Source organism: Bos javanicus, chromosome 2 (assembly GCF_032452875.1).
Source record: "Bos javanicus breed banteng chromosome 2, ARS-OSU_banteng_1.0, whole genome shotgun sequence".
Lineage (NCBI taxonomy): Eukaryota > Metazoa > Chordata > Mammalia > Artiodactyla > Bovidae > Bos > Bos javanicus.
The window spans coordinates 118,458,135-118,482,463 of record NC_083869.1 but is presented as its reverse complement, the minus strand read 5'-3'; the positions used below and the strand labels follow the sequence as shown (position 1 = coordinate 118,482,463).

General features: G+C 41.9%; 1 protein-coding gene across 2 annotated transcripts; it reads right to left on the bottom strand.

The window, feature by feature from the left end:
- Positions 1 to 474: 474 nt before the first annotated feature.
- Positions 475 to 24,300, bottom strand: LOC133230414 (nuclear autoantigen Sp-100-like). Of its 2 annotated transcripts, XM_061387879.1 has the most exons (12): positions 23,901 to 24,299; positions 14,863 to 15,022; positions 13,601 to 13,769; positions 11,382 to 11,456; positions 9,953 to 10,012; positions 7,383 to 7,532; positions 5,548 to 5,688; positions 4,758 to 4,841; positions 4,091 to 4,246; positions 2,831 to 2,920; positions 1,581 to 1,634; positions 475 to 941 (listed from the first exon to the last, which is right to left on the bottom strand). In XM_061387879.1, the coding sequence occupies exons 1-12, from the start codon at positions 23,930 to 23,932 to the stop codon at positions 844 to 846; spliced, it is 1,269 nt and encodes a 422-aa protein (XP_061243863.1). In that variant the 5' UTR covers positions 23,933 to 24,299; the 3' UTR covers positions 475 to 843. The 2 variants fall into 2 exon arrangements, with proteins under 2 accessions (XP_061243863.1, XP_061243870.1); XM_061387886.1 differs by lacking the exon at positions 2,831 to 2,920 and having other exon boundaries at positions 23,901 to 24,300.
- Positions 24,301 to 24,329: the final 29 nt, after the last annotated feature.

Below are 24,329 nucleotides of genomic sequence, written 5' to 3'. Positions count from 1 at the left end.
ATCTTTTCATTTCTCAGGAATGAATATTCCTTCCAACTTTCTATTTTACCATGAGAAACTTTAGTTTCAGAACTTTCTACTTGGCCGAGCGCCGAAGAATTGATGCTTTTGAACTGTGGTGTTGGAGAAGACTCTTGAGAGTCCTTTGGACTGCAAGGAGATCCAACCAGTCCATTCTGAAGGAGATCAGCCCTGGGATTTCTTGGGAAGGAATGATGCTAAAACTGAAACTCCAGTACTTTGGCCACCTCATGTGAAGAGTTGACTCACTGGAAAAGACTCTGATGCTGGGAGGGATTGGGGGCAAGAGGAGAAGGGGATGACAGAGGATGAGATGGCTGGATGGCATCACTGACTCGATGGACATGAGTCTCGGTGAACTCCGGGAGTTGGTGATGGACAGGGAGGCCTGGCGTGCTGTGATTCATGGGGTTGCAAAGAGTCGGACACGACTGAGCGACTGATCTGATCTGATCTGATCTGAAGATATCATTGTTATTTCATAAATAAGAACTATGGGTTAAAGAACCAGTTAAGCAACTACTGTGGCTGTCTTGATTATACATTTAGGAACTTGGGTAATGACTGCCCAGTGACCCCCTGGATTGAGTGGACTCACTGTTAGATGGACATTACCTTACGTCATACACTCCACTCTAACAGGGACCATGACAGGGCTTTGGGCCCCCAGGTTCCAGCATCAACTCAGATCTTATATCAACAAATTTCCTGCCTGATTCCATTTTTTAAAATGCTGAAGAAAGTTCCAGGACAAACAAGACACAAGGTCTTCAAAATCGTGGCGTTTCAGTCCTGACATGCTGCAGGCCAAGGCTGGACATCCTAATCTTCTTTACCTGACCCATTTCTTAGGGCTGACCTAGATGTTGCCTGAGGCTCTCCTTCATTACTCAAGTCTGAAGAGTCACCATCGCTCATCCCTGCAGAAAGAAATAAAAGTCCTTTAAATCTCAGTCTGTGTCCTAGGACCAATACAGCATGGAATTCTTTAACAGCAAATTTGGAAAAGGGAAGCTTGTGTAAGAGGGTTAAGGATAATTCTCCCACCAGGCCCCCCGCCCCCCCCTCTCCGTGGCTCCATCTGATCTGGTGGTCAAGGTTGCTCCAGGAACCACCCCCAAGGCTGAGAGTGGCCAGGACTTTGCTATGGAAGGCACTCCCTTTGGTCACTAGCTTTTACCCTTTCCTCTTGTCTGCACAGATTAACATTCCTGCTTTCACTCTGTTTCTTATCCAGAGGGACCGTGGAAGCAACAATCTCAACATCAGAGCCTCCATCAGCTGGGCCCTCAATGAGCACCCCTCCAACGTGGGAACCACTTTATCCTTTTATGTGAGTGAAGAATAAACTTGTATTGCACTTAACGACACTGAACTTCTAGAGGCCTACCTGTTACATCAATTAGCTCAGCTCATCTAATTTAAAATGAATAATATGAATTATTGAAAACACCTAGAAACATATCATTTTATTTTCAAGGGTATAGCCAAAAACCTAAATGAAGCTTTTGTAGCCAAAAAAGGTATTTGTTACATCAAGAATTTTTAATTGTTCTTACATCTTTTCCTATTGCTTCTCCTGCGGATCGATGTGTTTCTGATATCTGTAGGATCTAGGAAGCAAAGGAAAATAAAATCAGTAATCTGTAACTAAAAGAGTGGTAAATCTTGTGATTACTCACATTGTAGACAGGACATGGGCTATAAAGATGCAATGATGGTCATTTCTGTTTCTCCCCATCTAAAGGAAAGTGATCACTACCAAATGGAGTGAAGATCCCTTATCCTTTAGCCCTGATTACAAAATCAAAGAAGTTTTGAAAACCAACATTTTTTGTTCCATAGGCTTGCAGCTAACTAATTTGCCAATGAATCTGGACTTCAGCTGCCAGGAGTCCAATAAAATATCACAATTGATGTGAATTCACACAATTTGTTACAGGAACACTAATATGGTATATTTAATCATGGGATTCTGTACTGGGGTGTTTTGTAACATATAGGGTGTACACCACATTGTCCTTCTAAAATAGTAAAACATTGCTATTTTATATATGGCTGTAAAGATTTTGTTTTAATGTTTAATTTTTTTGGAGTCTAGTTGCTTTACAATGTTGTGTTAAAGATTTTGAATAAAGGATTGCAAATGTTTGCTAAGAGTCCAAGTTGTTGGTTTTGCATCTTCTGGTAACGTTCTCTATGTGATGTGTAAAAGATCCTTAAATGTTTATATGCTGGAGTCTCCTCAACTGGGAAATGAGGGAACCAGTTTTCTGAGCTACCTTTTATAATAGGTTGTTATAAACATAAAAGGATATTTTATTGGAGAAAATATTTTCAAATATTATATAGACCAATGCCATGTTGGCGGGGGGGAGGTCATCTGCCAAAAGCTATAAATGAAATTTGATGGTAATAACCAGAAGCTTTTGCTTCTGTCAATACTTGGGGAGTATGGCCAGAAGCTTCTGAGTTTTGAATAGACAAGTAATGAATCAAGCAAAGGCAGGCTACTTCACTTTGCTCTCTGCAAACAGCAGGTAGGCAGAGGCAGAAATCACTGTATAACCGAATACTTTGTGGGGGAATACATCTGAGAGCATGCAGTAAAATGACCATGCCATTCAACTAGAGCCATTTTGTTCATCTGAATTTATAATGGTTTCTATGCAATTTTCAGAATAGTCACAGGAGTAAATGCAGAGGATGGGCTCTGAAGGGCCACTGAACTATTGGCTGCGGAGTGTGCTCAGAGTAAATTGCACTAGAAAACTCCTGATGTCTGGAGTCCAGGGATGGCAGTCCTTACCCTTATCAGGATCACTTCTCAGAGCTGAGCTCTGTGTTCCCCAGGGCGCCTCGTCCTCGCTGGACTCTAAAGACTCTTCACTCCTTATCACTACAGAATGGAGAAAATGTCCCTTGAAGTTCTCAGTGTGTGACAAAGGTACCAATATAGGAAACAACCTGGGAAGCTGTGAAAACCAACGCCTAGAATGTACCTCGATCAGACCATCATGATCTGTCTTTCATATTCATATGATCTGTAGGCCTGTATTTTATTCCTTTACATTGCCTGCACCTGAGAAAACTTTACTCCCAGGGGGCTTCACTGCTTTGTATTGGCTCTTTATCATCATCTTCTTCTTCTTTTAAATATTTAGCTGTGCTAGGTCTTCATTCAGAGAAGGTGATGGCACCCCACTCCAGTACTCTTGCCTGGAAAATCCCATGGACAGAGGAGCCTGGTAGGCGGCAGTCCATGGGGTCGCTGAGAGTCGGACATGACTGAGCAACTTCACTTTCACTTTTCACTTTCATGCACTGGAGAAGGAAATGGCAACCCACTCCAGTGTTCTTGCCTGGAGAATCCCAGGGACAGGGGAGCCTGGTGGGCTGCCGTCTATGGGGTTGTACAAAGTTGGACACGACTGAAGAGACTTAGTAGCAGCAGGTCTTCATTGCAGCTTGCAGAATCTTTAGGTGAGGTTTGCGAACTCTTAGCTGTGGCGTGTGGGATCTAGCTCCCTGACCAGGGATTGAACCCAGTCCCCCTGCATTGGGACCATGGAGTCTTAGCCACCGGACCATCAGGGAAATCCCAGCCCTCAACTTCTTTCACCACAGTCTTTCTTTTTTCCCGGCCCATTATAGATTTGTTGTTGCTGTTTTGGTGTCTATGTCTGTATTTATTTTTAGTGTTGCTTCTCTCCCAGGGCAGTCTTGAAGAGACCAAGTCTGGTCTTGAAGAAGGTGGATCTCCCACTTGGCTATTCCAGCCAGATTACTTAAACAGACTCCTTTCCCCTCCGCACCCACCCCCCTCCCACCATCTAAAACTCCTTGCAATGTTTACTTGACAAGAAATAAAAATTCTATGGTTTTTGAGTCCTTGACTTCTTCAGGTTTATTTCAGTAACTAGCCTAACTGATGAATACAAAAGCTAAATATGAACCATCTTAAATTAGAGTAAGTTTATATTTTACTTTGAAGGGTATAGCAAAGAATTAGAATGGGTCATTTAACACTGCTTCTTTACAACAGTGGTGAGATTTTATTTGCTCTTACCTCTTTGCCAAACCCTTTTTCTGGATGTGGTTGTTTTTCTGAAGTTCCTGGGCTCTATCTTAATCGGGGTATTTTGGCTTCCCAGGTGGCTCAGTGGTAAAGTATCCGCCTGCCAAGGAGGACACTCGGGTTCGATCCCTTGGTCAGGAAGATCCCCTGGAGGAGGAAATGGCAATCCACTCCAATATTCTAGCCTGGGAAATCCCATGGACAGAGGAGCCTGCCAGGCTTCAATCCATCGGGTCTCAAAGAGTCAGACACGACTTAGTAACTGAACAACACGGTCTCTATCAAGTAAGAGGAAGAAATAGTTATCTGTTCCCCAAAGTCTTATAATTTCTATGAAAACTTGCAAGGCAGATGGGCTTGCAATGGTAACAATGTTTTTTGTTTTTTTTTTTAAATTAGGTGTTAGTTGCTTACAATGTTGTGATAGTTTCTGCTGTACAGGGAAGTGAATCAGCTATATGGATATGCATATCCTCTTCTTGAACCTCCCTCCTGCCCCCCACCATCCCACCCCTCTAGGTCACCAGGAAGCACTGAGTGGAGTTCCCTGTGCTATACAGCAGCTTCCCACTAGCTGTCTAGTTCACACGCAGCAGGGTGTCCATGCAGCTCTCCTGCAGATTCCTGCAGCCCTGGTCTTGTTCTCCCCATTCCTTACCAACCGCTCTTCTTGGTGTTGGTGTGGAGGGTTCTGGGAACTCGTCTCCATCACTGGATTCTGCAGAGTCCTCACTGCTGATCACTGCACAGAGGAACAAACCCCCTTAGGATCTCAGGGTGGAGCCCACGCAGCAGGAAACTCCAGAATGAGAGCACCGGGGAGACCTAGAAGCTAAGTTAATTCAAGGCACGTGGTCTGTGCTTGAATGTGGGTGAGCTGCAGGTTGCTCCCGGTCCTGCATGAAAGGTGATGACGCTCACACGCAGAGGGCGGCTCCGCCCAGCCTGCCCGCACTCCCCTCCCCCACCCTCCTGCTACCCCTCACCCCCACCCTAGCTCTGACCCTCTACTCCATTCTACCTCTTTCTTTCATTCTCATTTTACCTCTTCACTTTCCTCCTGGCTTTGCCCATTTCCCCTACTTACACCTCTCTTTCTGGGAACTGTATCTCTTTATGCCTCCCTCTGTCATTTTTTTTCTTTTCCATCTCCTCTCATGAATATCTTGGCTCTCTGATCTTTCCCTTTTCTTTATCTTCTACCCCCCTACTTTCCTCTCTTACTTTGGAAATAGTCTCCTGGTCATCAATACTTATAACCCACCATCTTCTGATATTTTTCTGGTCCCTGAGGAACCTCTTCCGCTAAACTAACAGCACAGGGTGCTGGTTCTCTGCCCTTCCTTCCTCTGCCCAAGGCCACCTGGACTGGCTGGCTTGACCCTGATGCCCCAGCCTCTTGCCTTGTTCCCTTGATCCCTGCTCCACATTCTTTCTGTCAGCCTTACCTATTATGTCAGACACCTGGTCAGTCCTTGTTTGGGCTTGCAGTTGAACTTCTGAGTTAAAAAATGGCTTTTCCTTCTTTATATACTCTAGATGGACAGAACAGGAATTGATCTGTAGTCCATGGTTGGATGGCTTTGCTCCTGGATCAAATTTTAATGAATGAAGAATTTTAATTTGTCTCCCCAAAAGGAGTGAGCACCATTCACTAGCATTAAGAAGTCTTCTCCCTGTAATTGCACTGCTGGGGGTGGGGGGATCCAACCCACCCTTCTCCTTCCTGCTGCTCACTCTGTCCCTTCCTGTGTGTGTGCGTGTGTGTGTGTTTTAAAACCTTATTTCAACATATTTATACTTACAGAAATATACTCATATCGCTTAATAGAATGCAATTTAACTTGGCCTATGCCATCTGAACCAAAAAACTTGGTACATGGTTTGCTTAAAAAAGAAAGAAAACAAATTTGCAATCTGGTTTATTTTTATCAATTACAAATGTATATAAAAGATCCTCTATCCAATGCTGCTAAAACAAAAAGCATGAACCTGACAAATTAAACTTTACTTTGTCTCTGAAAAATAGCACATATTGAACTGAAAAAGTTTATAAAATTGGTGCAACAAAACATTGTTGTAATGTTTCAAGGCCAGTTCACAAAGTTCAATAACTGATGGACATTGACAAGGGTGAGGTGATCCTCTGTGTACATATGAAAATATAAAAGCTATCTGATCTAGTTAATATTACAGATAGATCCCAAATCTACTCAAACCAAGATTCAGATAATGTCTTAAATCTGAATAAACACTATCAGTCCAGTTCATCTGCTGAGATCAAAAACGAAAGTCTACACAGTAGCTGTTTTTCTGATGTGCAAAAAAAGAAAATGAAGTTTCTTCTCGCAGCTTTTCAGTCTAGAGCTGAAACTACAAGAAAGGTATTCCTTCTATTGTCTACATTCCTGGGATGACATGGGATGACTCAAGCTTAAATCTGAACTAGCACTCATATACAAAAGAGTCCCTGAAGTTTAAGACCACTTTGAAAGTGACTTTAGACTTTAGAAGTGACTCTAGAGGAACAAAGGAAGGGACAGGGAATCTACAAAACCTCTTCCCCAAACTGATTCCGTGTTTTCCTTTGTTCCTCCCTCAGCTCTGGGCTTTTGGCGTTTGTCTTTCCTTTCCTGGGGAGAATCTTATTTTTATCTGAGGGGTTACAGGGCCATTTGGATCACTGAGAACACCTTATCTTTCTCAGTGGTGTTAGGAACAGCCCCTGTGCCTCCATTCTGATGACTGCCTCCTCAAACGGGACAGTGTCTCCCTTTCTCTCCTTCCTCTCTGCTTGGTCCACATTGCTCTTTACTCATCCTCTCTCTGTGGAGCTCTCTTTGGGTGCTTCCTCCATTTCCCCCCTATTTTTTTGGTATTCATTGTTCTTTGTATTTTTATTTATGCATGCTCTTTTCTCTACATTTTAAGTCAGTGTCCCACAGGGCCCAGCAGGGTCTAGAGTTGAGGCAAAGAAGGTGCCTAGAATGAGATGGTCCTCACATCTCATAAGAAAGGGTCTCCCTGCCTCATCCGAGGCCTGGCCCTGCTGTCCTCTACCTAGCTGCTCAGCTTATCCACTCTCTATTATACTTCCTACCCTTCGCTTCTTAATTATTGACACGACTGGTATATGCCTCTTCTATACCAATTTTGTCTTTCTACGTTTTCTTCATCTCAAGCATTCTAATCGTCACCAAAGGCTTCACCTTTGTCCACACACCAAGTCCCTCCACTTTCCTGTTCCCCTCCACACTTGTCAAGCCCAGTCAGTCGGTCTTACCTGCTGGTTCAGACTCTTGGGCACATTGTTCATTTGCTTGTTGGCTTTCTAGAGCACCATTTTGGTCACTGGTTCTATCTTTCATCTTCACATTCATCTGCTCTGTTTCACTGAGGTGATCCGAGAGTCCATTTTCACGCGGGGTCATACCTAAATCATGTTTTGATTCATCAAAAATTTTTTTTTCCTCTCACATCCATCAGCATCCAACAGGAAGATATAAACCACTCTAAGCTTTTAAAGCAGAGGGAATTTAATCCAGGGATTGGCTACACAGCTGATGGAAGAGCACAGAAGACCAAGGGGAAGAATGTGACAACATAAAGAAAAGTCAACAGGAAGCTACGGAAGGGATAGAGGATGAGATCACGGGCTGAGGTTGCTGGGCAGGCAGAGGCTGGACCATGATTTGCCTGCTTCGTGGAAGGTGCAGTCAAGGCTGAGCTGCGGCTGGAGGCAGTGATGGAGAAACACCCGGCTCCTCCCTTACTCCCACTCTCCTGCCAGGGTCTCCATGATAGGAACCCAGCAGGGAATCAGCAGCAAGGGGAGCTGACAAACAAGTCTGCAGGGGCCAGTGGCCAGAGACAGAGGGCCGAGCAGAGCAGGGGAGGGGAAGGACTGAATCCCCCGGCAAACCACCCAGGACCAGCACACACGCCCTTCCTCCATGGCAACCATCTCTGGTCCTCACTGATTCCATCAACCCCTCCCACTCTGTCCCTTCCAGCCTCAATAACGTATGAACACATAGACATATTTTTCAGTGCAATTTTTTTCATTTAGTGCTACTTTTGTAAACAAATTAATTAATGTAAAACGTGATTTAAAATTATTTCCCAAAGTTTTAGTATAGACTGTGGGCCCTGGTGTCTATTCTGTGCCACATCCTCAGGATTGGGAGCCTCCCCTTGGGGTGAGGGGGATGTGAGACACAGCTCTCCTCTCATCTGGGTATGTCAGCCCTTCTTCTTGGGTAAGACTCTTGGACAGCTGCACTAGTAGATGAACAGCTAAGAGTATGGATTCATGCATGTTGTGTTTTTTTTATATTCTTAAATGTTAACTTTTTGAATAAATGTCACTTTATAATAAATGTATAACTTTTTAGTAAATGTATAACTATGTTTTCAGTAATCACTTGAAAAGTTTTTTTTTTCTTTTATAAAAATGTAATAATAACTTAGAACATCCCTCCTTAAATAATCTATCCCAACTGGAAGCTATATAATAAGGACTTTCCACGGTGTGAGAAGTTCCCTGAGACTTTTCTACATTACTAATTTTCAAAGGAAACTCATGGAAGAAAGACATGAAATTTATTATAGGCTAGTGTGCTCTATGGGTGGGGAGACTGTGCCTTTCAATTTATTTTTCTGGGTCAGGAGTAGGTGTTGCTTTTTTCACTGGAATGGTCACTGTAATGGTTAAAAGCTTGGACTCTGCACCATACCCAAACAATGATGCTGATTAAATGTAGTAATAATAGCAAATGCATAGACACACTGACGCAGCCTCAGGCAAGCTTGTGAGCGATTTATATGACAGAACTTGCTTAAAATCCTCACCCTCTGAAGTAGCTACTATTACCATGTCCATTTTACAGACAGTGAAACTGAGGAACAATGAATGACCACTACCCCAACATCTCGAAGCAGAATCTGAAGCCAGGCCACGGGCCCCTGAATTCCTGCTGTGATGTTGCACACAGCAGCACTTAATTCTGATTCTCAGCTGGGTTAACTTGTACAAATAACCAAACTCTCTAAGCTGATTCTTTCTTGTCTGAAAAATGAGGATGTTATATACCTCATTTTGGGATTTTTGAGGCGGTTAAATAAACTATTGTCTGTATCACTATTTGGAATATTGTGACTGATCTGAAAAACGAAATCATTATGGTTAATGTCTTAAACTGATATTAATCTTATTAATTTAGTATCATTATTAAGAGTGTTATGGATTAATGGAGGTCAAGTGTTGTAAATAGTGGTTACTGGTTGTAAAAATACCAAAACATGTTTCTTGGAGGCCTGTCTGGTGTTTGGAGGGCAGCTCCTGGTCTCTGTCCCAGGTATGATGGGAGACGGTTTGTATGGGGGTCATGTGGTGTCCATGGTCCATGTGAGGGACTAGCAGAGGAAGAACCCTTCCCCCCGAGGATCACCGATCACCTGCTTCTCCCTCCCACCTTCTGCCCGCCGTCCCCCCACCCCCACCCCCATCACTCTGGTTGTAGCACTGGCCTCTGCTGGATGTGACATCAAAGTACTGAGGTCGCTGCCAGACCAAGCAGGACAGAGCAGAACACTGCAAAGCCAGGTGGCTAGGCCAAATGTCCAGGCCCAGAGCCTTCAGGGATTGGCAGCAAGTGTGTTTAAGGAGTGGAAGGAGTGACCCTCCCAGGCAACTCAGAGAACTAAGACTCTGTTGTCTAAATCCTTGGAGAAAATGCAGATGCAAAGACTGACAATTCTGTGCAGTCAGCAACACAAAGAAGCAGGCTCCATAGCACATCCCCAAATGGGATATGACACCAAAAGATCACACAACAGTCTCCAGGAACAGACCATCATGAGACAAGGGAACTGCCTGTGAAGAGGAGGTCGGGCTGGAATGACCGCCAGTTCCTAGGGGGCAGAAAGGAAAAGTTTATTTCAGAAACTGGAGTATTAGCTATGCTATTTTCCCTTATCCCTTTTTAGTCTTGATAAAGATGAAGTTGAAGATTGGTGGCTCAGACAGTAAAGTGTCTGCCTGCAATGCAGGAGGCCTGGGTTCGATCCCTGGGTCAGGAAGATCCCCTGGAGAAGGAAATGGCAACCCACTCCAGTACTCTTGCCTAGAAAATTCCATGGACTGAGGAGCCTGGTAGGCTACAGTCTATGGGGTCGCAAAGAGTCAGACATGACTGAGTGACTTCACTTTCTTTCTTTTTCTTTCTTCTCCAGATGTCTAGATGGAGACCATCTGGACCATCTGGGAAATTCCAACTAACAGGTGTGTCAGATCCTAGAGACTGGGATCAGCTTCACCTCTGGTTGAAAGTGCCTCAGACAGGCCATCTCCTCATGTGACCTCCACCAGCCATTCAGTGACTAGCAATGGTTTATCTTGACTCCTACAGCCAGAGTGAACCTGCCTTGGTCCCCAGAGCTATCCATGACTAGTGACGTTCCTGCACAGTCCTGGAGTCTCTTCCCCACCCTCTGTTCCTCCACTCCCTCCCTGTACAGGATCTGTTTATTCTGTTGGCCTCCCCATGAGGATTCAATGTCTGATTCTCCTCCACTTTCCCCAGCCCTTGTTTTCTTTTTTTCTGTATCTTTCCATCTTTATGTATTTCCCTATCTCCCAGGTGGTACTAGTGGTAAAAAAAATAAAAAAACAAAAAAACAAAAAAACCCACTGGCCAGTGCAGGAGACATGAGACTTGGGTTCAATCCTTGGATTGAGAAGATCCCCTGGGGTAGGAAGTAGCTACCTTTTTATTCTCCCCTTTCTCTCAAACACCCACATCCACTCTTTCACATCTCTACCACTTCCTTACCTCTGAATCTATATGACTGCCTTTTTCCTTGAATATTCTGCTCTTGAACAACCTCCCCCACATTTAAATCAATCCTTTCTTCTGCCATCATGAAGGGCCTTCTCTTTCACATTGACCTTGGGCCCATAGTGCTTAGCCCATCACACCTTCACATTGATCTTCTTCTATAGGATTCTTTCTAAATCACAATGACTTCCAGGCAGTCCTTCTGTTTAAATCTGGCTAATGACACCCTGGGTTCCTCTTTCTTTGTCTTGGTATTTGGGGCAACAGCCTTTTGTCACAGCCAGTCCTCGAGGACTCAGCCTCTGGTTAGATGCTCATACAAACACTCCTCTCTGCCTTCTCCGTGGTCCTTCAACATTTCTTCCCTGATTCCCAACCTTTGCTCAGGACTCGGACCTCCACCTCCCCTTCTCCTTTTCCTTTTTGCGCTTGGTCTCAATCACCTTGCTCAAGGCTCAGTTGGATGGCAGGCCTCTTTTGTCCATTACTTTCTTCATAATTAATTTTCTCTTGGATCACTGAAGAGAGGGAGAGAGAAGACAATTAGAGATCTCCACTAGAGACCAGGAACATCATCTCAGAATTGCACATTTAGAAATTTCCAGCTCTTGGGTCACTCAGAGATTAGTGGATCCCAACCTTCATGATAAAGTTCCCCCATCATCCTTGGACAGAAAAGAGAAACCCGAGCAAGGGAGCAGTTATGTTCTCTGCACAGAAATGAGCCACTTGAATGTAAGGATAAAAGAGTCGTGGGAACATCCTGAGGCTGTCAGTCATGTATAATAAACGTTACACCGTGAGGATGACACATGTTTACATAACTAAGGGAAGTGAAATGTGTGTATTGAACTGTTCAAACTGTAAGAAAGAAACAGATTTCCTCTGGAGAAGGGCTAGGATCCTAGAGAGATCTGTGTGTATAAAAGAGAAAGCCCCAAAGCTTTAAAGATGATGCTAGATAAGAGGAAAGTTGGGTTCATTGGGTCCTGGGGGAGGAGTGGATTGCAAAGAGACAAACCAGTAGATACGGGAGGAACTCTAGACACCTCCTTGGCGGTGCCCCAGATCCCAGGACACAAGAAGGACACTCTGAAGCTGCAAGCAGGGAGTGCCTATTACAGCGCTGCAGGACGTCCCCATGACTCCTGAACCAGGGACCCATGAGACTGCTAACAAGAACAGGATGCCAGCCCAGAGCCCCTGCATGTAGAAAGTGAAAAGTGAAAAGTGAAAGTGAAGTCGCTCAGTCGTGTCTGACTCTTTGCGACCCCATGGACTGCAGCCCACCAGGTTTCTCAGTCCATGGGATTTTCTAGGCAAGAATACTGGAGTGGGTTGCCATTTCCTCCTCCAGGAGATCTTCTCGTCCCAGGGATTGAACCTGGGTTTCCTGCATTGTAGGCGGATGCTTTTACTGTCTGAGCCAGATGACCTGGCAAATGTTGGAAGAAGGAAGTAAACCAGGGATCCTGGAGGGTAGGTCTCTGCTGTGAATCCAGGGAAGGGATGGTAAGCCTGGGCTGCCCCAGGGCTGATGGCAGGGGCTCCTCCTGGGGCAATGCCTGTAGTATCTCTTTACTGTCAAATTGCTTACCTTTAGATTTAAGACCTTTCAAGATCTTTTTTTCAAACACATCCCTCTGGAGTCAGCTTCCCCAGTCTGCTTCTCACTCTGAGTGACACCACTTGACTGTGTCCTTTTCCAGAAACTCTAGAACCCTTCTCACTCTGTGCCTGTCCCCATAGCACCCTCTCTCCTAGGTTCAGAGAGTCATTTTTCCTGTGAAATCTCCATCACTCTTGGGAAGTCTTAGTTGAGACCAAATTTTTCGTGTGAAGTCAAAACAAAAAAATCTTGGCAGGACATCTTTCTTACATAGCACCAGGTATAAGCAGTGCTTTCTCAGGAAAAAGTGGTGAACCAAAGCTTTAGTTTTGTGTAGCATCAAAAATAGACTGCAGAGCAGTAGGTTTTATGGTATTTAAGCAACGTTTTTTTTACTCCTTTGTGGAGCAAGTTAAATAAAACCATTTCTCCTGAAGGGCAAATTTGATCTTGAGTTAACATTCAGTTAATTACTTTGAAAATCTGATGAAGGTGAACTCTTGTCTGTGTTACTAGGCCAATCCTGGGTTTAAGGTTAAAAAAATGACACGTGAGTGGTAAATTGTGTGTAGACTGGATGGGACTCTATGGACTATTCTTGGGTCTTCCTTCAGAGCGGTGACTCTTGTCTCTCATGGGGTCCCTGAAAGTTATAACTATAGAGTTGTTGAATTTTTGATGCCTATAGACATGGTGCTGCTACTCCAGGATGTATCCTGCACCCACAGCTAAGCTTAAACTGGGTAGTAGTCAACTGTGCGGACTGCTGTGTAGACCACGGCTGGCCTTTCATTTGTCCTTCTATCTAAATCGGATGGCACTGTGGCTCTGGTCCTCCTGTGAGTCTAAGTGCCTAGTTAAGCAGGCTTCCAGGTGGGTGTTGTACCATAGCCATTATAACATGAGCTCTGAGAAGACTTAGGGTATGCGTGTTTTTTTACCTGATATATCCCCACTGCTCAGCACTAATTATGACACGTGATGGGAGCTCATTATATACTTGTTGATCAAAATTGACCTTGAACATCAAAAGGTAGATAATAAGATAATTACCCTTTTCGAAGCTTTTATAAATGTTATTTAAATCAGGATATTCCTGCATGTTGACCTCACTGAACACAGCTTCCAGAAGCGATGGGTTAAACGTCTTCTCCAGCTCACTGAGAACATTGTACACCACTCTTGATACAGGGACCAGGTTTCTACAAGAATCTTGACAGTCCTTAAAAACATTGAATGGGAAAAATAGAAATACAGACTTGCACATTACAAGAGAGCCCTAGAAAGAGATTTCAAGTTAATGTATTCCAATTTCCATAAATAGGTATCTTTTCACATAGAGGTTTAGAATTTCTGTATATTTGTATGGCTACTAAGCGAAACAATAAATCCTCTCTTCTTAAAACTATCCATTTGTGAATCTGATCTCCTCACCCTAACTTACATTAGATGTAAGAAGGCACAATTCTGAAGATTAAAAGTGGGTTCAAAGTTAATGAATATGTAGCTAAGACCCTGGTCAACTCTTTGAGGAATAGACTTGGCAGGTGACGAGCCACTATTCTGTTGACTGGACAACTCCTGCCCCTTCACCAATCCTGACTTGGCCTGGAAGAGCTCAAGGAAGCCAGGGGACAGTGCTCCATTTTGTGAACTTGGCCACAGTTTGAAAGCATATCTGTAGGTCAAACTGAGACTTGCATCTCTGTAACTCCAGAAACACCTATTGCTAAAATTAACTCAAATTCCAAGACTCAAGAATACCAGAAAAAAAGAAAACTGAAAACTGTTGGAGAAAGAAAATCCTGCATCTACTCCCAAATTTGCTCTCACACGACACTGTCTCAGTGGGTTTTAATGTTTTCAGATCTAACTATTTAAATTGATATTCATTGAAAAGAAATGCTCTGTCAATTATGATTTTTATCAAATCAATAAATTAAATTTATTCATCAGTTCATTGACATTAATTTAATTTATGCTGTATTGTGTGCATTCCTACAAGGTAGTAAATATCTGCAGAGAACACCCACTTCAGATCCAGCCTGTCTCCAATGTTATTCACCCTGGCTCCTGTGTTCACTACGAGTACCACCCCTTCAGGTAGAGACAGGACTGCCTCCAGTGATGCCTGTTTCTGCTCTCTCTTCCCTTTCTGCCTTTTAGGATCACTTGCATCACTACTTGGAAATGTCCCCCTCTCACTGGAGACTCTTCAGATGGCTAGTCATACCCTGATATTTGGGTCCAGGATGTGAAAGTTAACCTAGTTTCAGGCCAGTTTACCAGATTATGATGTGATAAACTTCACTTACTTCATACATTTTACTGGTGATGAGTTCGTTGTCATGGAGGCCTTCAAAGAAAGGAAATGTCTTTTTTATCGCATTTGAAATCTGCACCTTGTGTCTTTTGAAGTGCCTGAATACAGTCTCAAAGAGCCTGTTGTCTATGTTCTGATCTTCTAAGGACATCCTAGGGAGGAAGGATACCATGTGAAAACAGTCATCCAGATTATGAGATGCTTATGGAAGCTGTAAGATTTTGCATATAAAGGACAGGTTGCAAAGAACAAACACATGTAAGATACTCATCCTGAGTAGAGACCAGTTATATATATATCACTTACCTGGTACACTATTTTAATAAATTTTTTAAAAAAAGTTGTAACAAAACCCAAATAGAGTAAACAAAAAAGTGAAAAACAATGAAATAAAAATTTAACCTTGAAAATGTTTCTTTATTAACTAAGAGAAAATAAACCACAGAAAGATAAAAAATAGTATCTTCCCTCTGCATAGAGCTATTAAGAGAAACACCATCCTACAGATGGCCAACTGGCCCATGAAAGGCTGCTCAACATCGCTAATTATTAGAGAAATGGGGAACACATGTATACCTGTGGTGGATTCATTTTGATATTTGGCAAAACTAATACAATATTGTAAAGTTAAAAAACAAAACTATAATGAGGTACCTCCTTACACTGTTCAGGGTGGCCACTGTTAAAAATGTCTACAAATAACAAATGCTGAAGAAGGTGTGGAGGAAAGGTAAACCTTCTGCACTGTTGGTGGGAATGTAAGTTGGTGCAACCACTATGGAAAACAACATGGAGCTTCTTTAAAAAACTAAAAACAGAGTTGTCACGTGATCCGGCAATCCCACTCCTGGTCATACCCGGACATAACCGCAGCTCAAAAAGATACATGCAGCCCATGTTCACAGCAGCACTATTCACAACAGCCACGGTGTGGACAAATCCTAGACGTCCATCAGCAGAGGGATAAAGAAGATGTGGCACTTATATACGATGGAATACTACTTAGTCATGAAAAGAGTGACAATAGCATTTGCAGCAGCGTGGATAGACCTGGAGATTATCATATTCAATGAAGTAAGTCAGAAAGAGAAAGACAAACATCATATGATACCACTGATATGTAAAATCTAAAATATGGCATAAATGAACTTATTTACAAAACAGAAGCAGACTCACAGACATAGAGAGCAGACTTGCAGTGGCCAAGGGGAAGGAGGGGTGGGGGAAGGATTGATTGAGAGTTTTGGATTAGCAGATGCAAACAGTTACATATAGGATGGATAAACAAGAAGGTCCTACTGTATAGCACATGGAACTGTATTCAATATCCTGTGATAAATCATAGTAGAAAAGAATATGAAAAACAATATATGTATGTATAACTGAATCATGACCACAACATTGTAAATAAACTATACTTCAATTAACATGCTTTTTAAATTAAAAAAAAGAAATTTCATCCTATGTTAGAAACTGGTTCATAAATGATAAGATGTTTTAATAATAACATAATAAGGTATAAGTTGGGAATTTCACAAGAATATCAATCATTTCTCCTGGGACTTCTACTATGTGCTAATATAAATTTCTCTGTGCTATTGCAATATGAAGTGAATGTTTTTAGACATCTCAATTTTAAAAATAGCAGTTCTTTCCTAGCAGTTCTTTCCTTCAAAACTTAATTTTAAACCTGAGTCTATAATTTGGTTCTTAGTTGTTATATAGGTCTGATATTTATGTTTAATCAACATTTCACATTTTTAAATGTTATGAAGACCCATTTTAAATGTTAGCTTTCTTAGTCAAATCAAAAGAGAATTATTGTCACTTACTAGTACCCAAAATCATCAGGGAAAAGTAATGTCACATTACTGTGTTGAGTTTTTCAAGAAAAAATTTCTACTTAAAGATCTCAGATTGAAGAGAAACACTTATCTTCTCTTTTATTAAGCCCCCACTAAAATTTTAATAAAGGGGTTGGATTCACAATGACAAGGAGAATGGCAGGAGGCAATGAGCAGATGAGAGATTTCTACCAAAATCTGTAAGATGAAAAGTGGCCAGAGGATTGCTAATCACTGTTTAAGGGGGAGTATGCTCCCAGAGGTCAGGAAAGCAGCCAGTATGTCCTGCAGAACCCTGGTGGGGCAGTAGAGATCCCAAGGGAGACATGGTGTGGAAAGCTGATGTGTTATTTGAAAAATGAGGGAGAGAACAGCACACCCTATACCCCTCAGCTTGCATCCTGAGCACTTATACCCAGACAGCCTCTCAGAGGGAAGCAGCACTGTCCTTTCTGTCCCCATATGTTAATTTTATCTGTTACCTGACTTAATATACATGAAAATAATACATCACATGTGCTTTGTGTCTGACTTCTGCTCGTCATCCATATTGTTGGATGAATAGAAGTTTGTTTCTCTTATTGTTGAGGATATTTTATTGTGTGGATCTAGCACAATCTGTTCATTCACTTTCCTTCCAAAAGACATTTTGAGTTGATTCCAGTCTGGAACTAGAATGAATAAAACTGCTGTTCTTGTACAGATCTTTTGGTAGCAAGTTGTTTTCATTTCTTTTGGGTCAATGATTAGAAATGAAATTGTTGAGTCATTGTATAAGAGTATGTTTAATCATTAAAATAAAACTACCAAACTGTTTTTAAACTTCTGTTATAAATGGCCTTTCTAATTTAGCCATCCTAGTATGTGTGATGTGGTATCTCATTTCAGTATTAACTTCTATTTAAAATGACTAATAATGTTATGCACATATTCATATGGTTAGCAATTCATTGGCAATTTATACATCTTCCTTTGTGGAGTGGCAAAGCCTTTGGCCCATTATCCATTTATATTACTGGGTGTCTTCCACTTACTCATGCATAGGAATTTGTTATATGTTATGGGTAGAAGTGTTTCAGCTGATCTACGTATTGTGAACATTTTCTCCCAAGTCTGTGGCTTGAATTTCATTCTCTTAACCATGTCTTCTGATGCAGAGAACGTTTTAATTTTTATGATCCAGTCTATCAGTGTGTGTGTGTGTGTGTGTGTGTGTGTGGTTAGTGACTTACATGTACTATCTAGGAAATCTCTGCCTACCCCAAGTTAATAAAAATTCAGAAAGCAATTTATAGTATAAGCATGGGTCTTGTTCTGGATTTTTCTATCCTAGACTGTTTCTAGATTTCTATTCTATATCATTGACCTGTATGCGGATCAAGAAGCAACAGTTAGAATTGGACATGGAACAATGGATTGGTTCCAAATTGGGAAAGGAGTACATCCAGGCTGTGTATTGTCACCCTGATTATTTAACTTATATGCAGAATACATCATGTGAAATCCTGGGCTGGATGAAGCACAAGCTGGAATTGAGGATTCGGGGAGAAAAATCAATAACTTCAGATATGCAGATGACACCACCCTTATGGCAGAAAACGAAGAGGAACTAAAGAGCCTCTTGATGAGGGTGAAAGAGGAGAGTGAAAAAGCTGGCTTAAAACTCGACATTCAAAAAACAAAGATCATGGTATCTGGTCCCATCACTTCACGGCAAATAGATGGGGAAACATGGAAAAACAGTGGCAGATTTTATGTTTTGGGGGCTCCAAAATCACTGCAAATGGTGACTGCAGCCATGAAATTAAAAGATGCTTGCTCCTTGGAAGAAAAACTATGATCAACGTAGACAGCAAATTAAAAAGCAGAGACATTACTTTGCAGATAAAAGTCTGTACAGTCAAAGCTATGATTTTTCCAGTAGTCATATATAGATGTGAGAGTTGGAGCATCAAGAAGGCTGAGCACTGAAGAAATGATGCTTTTGAACTGTGGTGTTGGAGAAGACTCTCGAGTCCCTTGGCCTGCAAGGAGATCAAACCAGTCAATCCTAAAGGAAATCAGTACTAAATATTCATTGGAAGGACTCACGGTGAAGGTCTAATACTTTGGCCACCTGATGCAAAGAGCTGACTCACAGGAAAATACTCTGATGCTGGGAAAGACTGAAGGCAAAAGAAGAAGGGGGCAGTAGAGAATGAGATGGTTAGATAGCATTACCGACTCAATTGACATGATGAATTTGAGCAAACTGGAAGACAGTGAAGGACAGAGGAGCCTGGCATGCTGAAACCCCTGGGGTCACAAAGAATTGGACACCACTTAGCGACAGAACAATAGTTATAAAATAGGTAACTCCTGAGGATATAACCTATAGCAGCATAGTGACTACAGATGACAATACTGTACTGCATATTTGAAAGTTGCTAGGAGAGTAGACGGAGAAGGCAATGGCATCCCACTCCAGTACTCTTGCCTGGAAAATCCCATGGATGGAGGAGCCTGGTAGGCCGCCGTCCATGGGGTCGCTGGGAGTCGGGCACGACTGAAGCGACTTAGCAGCAGCAGCAGGAGAGTAGAACTTAAAAGTTCCCATCACAATAAAAAATTTTGTGACTAAGCATAGTGATGAATGTTAACAGACTTATTGTGATAATTATTTTGCAATATATACAAATGTATACAAAATATTCAGTCTTTATGTTGTACACCTGGAACTAATATAATAATATATGTCAATTTTACTTCAACTGAAAATGAAGTTAAAGATCTTGAGAGGGGAAGATTAGATTATTTCAGATTATTTAGATGAGCCCAAAATATTCACAGGAATCTTTATAAGGATAAGAGGAAGGCAGAAAAGTTAGTCAGAAGAAGATTTGGTGATGCTATGTTGCTGGATTTGAAGATGGAAGAAGGGGCTCTGAGCCAATGAATGCAGGGAGCCTCTAGAAGCTAAAAAAGGCAAGAAAAAGAGTCCCTTCTAGAGTCTAAGGTAGAGCCACATAATTAAAAAGGTGAAAAATCTCTAATATTCTTAACATTAAAGTGAATAAAAATGAAAAAATACTTAAAAGCATATACAATATAGTCTTTTATTAAAAATGAGAGCACAAATTATATATTTAGGAAAATGAATTATATATGTAAATGCATAGAAGATCTTAAAGTTATACCCACAACTCTAAAAGGATTGGGGTTGAAAGCTTCAATAACTGTTCTCTGTATCTATGTGTTTGTTTTTGTTTGATTTGGTTTGTTCATTTTTTTTTCCATTTCTTTTATATCCCACATATGAATGAAATCATATGGTATTTGTGTTTCTCCATCTGACCTGTTTCACTTGGCATAATATGCTCAAAGTCCGTCCATGTTGTCATGGATGGCAAAGTTTCATCCTTTCATGACTGAATAGTATTCCATTGTATATGTATGCTACGTCTTTATGCGTTTATTTATTAATGAGAACTTTGTTTCATATCTTGACTGTTGTAAATAATGCTTCAGTGAACATATGAAGTGGTTAATATTACTTTTAAAATGTATTTTTTAATTCTTCAGATAAATAAGTACAATTGGAATAGCTGGATCATATGATAATTCAATTCTTAATTTTTTAAGGAGTCTTAATACTGTTTTCCACAGTGGCTGCACCAGTTCATATTCCTATCAACAGTATAGTGTTCCCTTTTATCTACATCCTCTCTACTCTTGTTATTTCTTGCCTTTTCAATAATAGTCATTCTAACAGGTGTGAGTCGACATCTCATTGTAGTTTTAATTTGCATCTCCCCAACGATTAGTGATTTTGAACACTTATTTTTTTTGTATGTCTGTTGGCGATCTTTATGCCCTCTTTGGAAAAAATGTCTATTTAGTTCTGTCCAATTTCTAATCAGGTTGTTTGTTTTTGTTGTATGATTGTATGAGTTCTTTATGCATTTCACCCCTTATTAGATATATGATTTGCAAATATTTTCTCTGTTTGACAGATTCATTTTCATTTTGTCGATGGCTTCCCTTGCTGTGCAGAAACTTTTTAGTTTGATATAGCTCCATTTGTTTATTTTTGCTTTTGTTTCCCTTGCCTGAGGGAACATATCCAGAAAGGTAATGCTAAAACCAATGTCAAAAAGTGTACTGCCTCTTTTGGCCTAGAAGTTGTGTGCTTTCTGGTCTTGCATTCAAGTCTTTGACCCACTTTGGTTTTTGTGTATGGTGTGAGATAGTGGGATTTATTCCAGGAATGCAAGAATGGTTCAATATCCACAAATCAATCAAAGTGATACATCATATTAACAAAATGAGAGACAAAAAATCATATGATTATCTGAATAGACACAGAAAAGCATTTGAGAAGACAACACCCATTTATGACAAAAATTCTCAATAAAACGTGTATAAAAGGAATGTTCCTCAACATAATAAAGGCTATGCATGTCAAACCCACAGCTAATATCATATTCAAAGGTGAAAAACTGAAAGCTAGCCCTCTAAGACTAGGAACAAGACAAGGATGCCTCCTCTTGCTGCTCTTATTCAACATAGTACTGGAAATCATAGCTAGATTGATTAAGTAAGAAAAAGAAACAAAAGTCCTCCAAATTGGAAAGGAAGAAGTAAAACCATCACTATTTGCATATGACATAGTTTTATATATAGAAAACCCTAAAGACATCACCAAAAACTGACTGGAAATAAGCAAATACAGTAGAGTTGCAGGGCATAAAATCAATATACAAAAATCTGTTGTATTTCTATACACTAACAATGAGCTAGTAGAAAGAGAAATTAAGAAAACAATCCCATTTGTATCCAACAAAAACAGCAAAATACCTGGGAATAAAGGTAACAAAAGAGATAGAAGACCTGTACACTGAAAACTATAAGACATTGCTGAAAGTGAAGACAGACAGATATTTTGTGTTTGATTACCTAAGGCAATCCACAGATTTCAGTGCAATCCCTATCAAAATCCCAGTCACATTTTTTATAGAAATAGAACAAAAATCCTAAAATCTACGTGGAACCACAGAAGATCCAGAAGAGTCAAAGTAATCCTGAGAAAAACAGCAAAGCTGGAGATATTACAAGCCCTGATTTCAAAGTTATTGCAAAGCCATATTAATCAAAACAGCAGAAAAACAGACACATATACCAATGGCATAGAATTGAGAAGCCAGAAATAAACCCACACATATATGGACAGTTAAGACTATGCCAAAGCCTTTGACTGTGTGGATCACAATAAACTGTGGAAAATTCTGAAAGAGATGGGCATGCCAGACCACCTGACCTGCCTCTTGAGAAACCTGTATGCAGGTCAGGAAGCAACAGTTAGAACTGGACATGGAACAACAGACTGGTTCCAAATAGGAAAAGGAGTACATCAAGGCTGTATATTGTCACCCTGCTTATTTAACTTCTACGCAGAGTACATCATGAGAAATGCTGGGCTGGATGAAGCACAAGCTGGAATCAAGATTGCTGGGAGAAACATCAATAACCTCAGATATGCAGGTGACACCACCCTTATGGCAGAAAGTGAAGAGGAACTCAAAAGCCTCTTGATGAGAGTGAAAGAGGAGAGTGAAAAAGTTAGCTTAAAGCTCAACATTCAGAAAACGAAGATCGTGGCATCCGGTCCCATCACTTCATGGGAAATAGATGACGAAACAGTGGAAACAGTGTCAGACTTAAGTTTTCTGGGCTCCAAAATCACTGCAGATGGTGATTGCAGCCATAGAATTAAAAGACACTTACTCCTTGGAAGGAAAGTTATGACCAACCTAGGTAGCATATTAAAAAACAGAGATATTACTTTGCCAACAAAGGTCTGTCTAGTCAAGGCTATGATTTTTCCAGTGGTCATGGATGGATGTGAGAGTTGGACTGTGAAGAAAGCTGAGTGCCGAAGAATTGATGCTTTTGAACTGTGGTGTTGGAGAAGACTCTTGAGAGTCCCTTGGACTGCAAGGAGATCCAACCAGTCCATTCTGAAGGAGATCAGTCCTGGGTGTTCATTGGAAGGACTGATGTTGAAGCTGAAACTCCAATAGTTTGGCCACCTCATGCGAAGAGTTGACTCATTGGAAAAGACTCTGATGCTGGGAGGGATTGGGGACAGGAGGAGAAGGGGACAACAGAGGATGAGATGGCTGGATGGCATCACCGACTCGATGGACATGAGTTTGGGTAAACTCCAAGAGTTGGTGATGGATGGGGAGCCCTGGCGTGCTGTGATTCATGGGGTCGCAAAGAGTCGGACTTGACTGAGCGACTGAACTGAACTGAACTTGCAATAAAGGATCAAAGAACATACAGTGGAGAAAGTATAGCTGCTATAATAAATAGTGTTGGGAAAACTGGACAGACACATGCAAAAGAATGTGTCTTGAATGAGACTTTTCCCCTCTATATTCTTATCATATTGTTTGAAACTTTATGAATCAGAATGTACAATGTATTTCTTTTGTATTAAAAGAACAGAAAATTAAATAGATGAAGCAATGTTATTTCTGAACTGATTACTAAAGATAGGATTTTCCTTGTAGAGGAAACCTAGTCCAGAACAGAATATCAGAGCAAAAATAAAAACACTCAGCCTGGGCTAGCCTTGTGCAGTCTTGCGTCTTTCTCTTCCTTTTACTTTCTTTGCTCAAGATTGCTGGAGGACGATCCCAAGCCCCCAGCCAGAGGTGGAAATAGCATCAGAGCTGACGGAGACCCCGTCCACCGGACAGGCATGGGACCACACCACCCAGGGCTTCAAAATAAGTCAGGGGTTTACCCGAATTTCGTGTTTTCTAAACTACCTTCTTTGAAATGACCTATGTCAAGGTAGAGGTGACCTGAGAGAAACAAGAGTGCTACAGGGTCACAGGAAAATAAAATCTTCCTGAAAAGGCTCGTACAGGACAAAGGTGCCTTCAGGCAGACGGGCCAGCGGAGCAGTAGTTGCAAAACAAGCAGTCATGTGTGTTGTGGCAGCAGGACTCAACCAGCAGGCGCCCTGCTGCAGTCTGAAATCCCATCTCCTCGTCACACATTCCTGTCCACCCTTATACGGCAGGTGAAGGTTCCCCTACACCAGGTGGAAAGCAAAGGTTCAGTGCAGAGTCCAAAGACAGCACTGAACAGCAGCGGGCCACGGGGAAAGGCGGAAGGAACGGGGAGAAAGACTGACCTGGTGCTGAGCTCGCTGCCCTCTCCAGCCATTTTCCCGCCCAGCCTGGCCTGGGCCTGAGCTTGGCTTCAGGCCTGAGCTTGGCTTCTTCCAGTCTCCCCAGCCTGGGTCCGGAGAGGCCACCGGAGCCCTGAGCCCCAAGCAGGAAGTCAGCTCTGGGTCTCATCCAGGGCTGGCGGCTCCGCCCATGGAGGGGCAAAGAGAAGTGAAAGTACTTGCCAGTGAGCTGTGCTTGGCAGACACCGGCTCCCTCCCTCCACCCGCAGCTCCCTGGTGTTTCCAGCCATCAAGACACGTGGTCCCAGGGGTGCAAGACAAGGAGTGACACGCGGGGCCAGAGGGCAGAGGGAGGGGCAGGGTCAGCCCCCAGGGGTCCACCTGTTTGTGCAAAGACAGCAATGATATCTGTGTGACCCCAACTGTCTGCAG

Excerpts from the sequence above, each read along its gene's own strand:
- LOC133230414 (XM_061387879.1), bottom strand. The coding sequence starts at position 23,932 with ATGGCTGGAGAGGGCAGCGAGCTCAGCACCAG. Across the intron at positions 7,533-9,952 it reads AGTTCCCTTGTCTCATGATG|GTATGACCCCGCGTGAAAAT; the intron begins GTCTGTTCCTGG and ends AACATGATTTAG. Across the intron at positions 4,247-4,757 it reads AACACCAAGAAGAGCGGTTG|GGGATCTTCCTGACCAAGGG; the intron begins GTAAGGAATGGG and ends TTCCTCCTCCAG.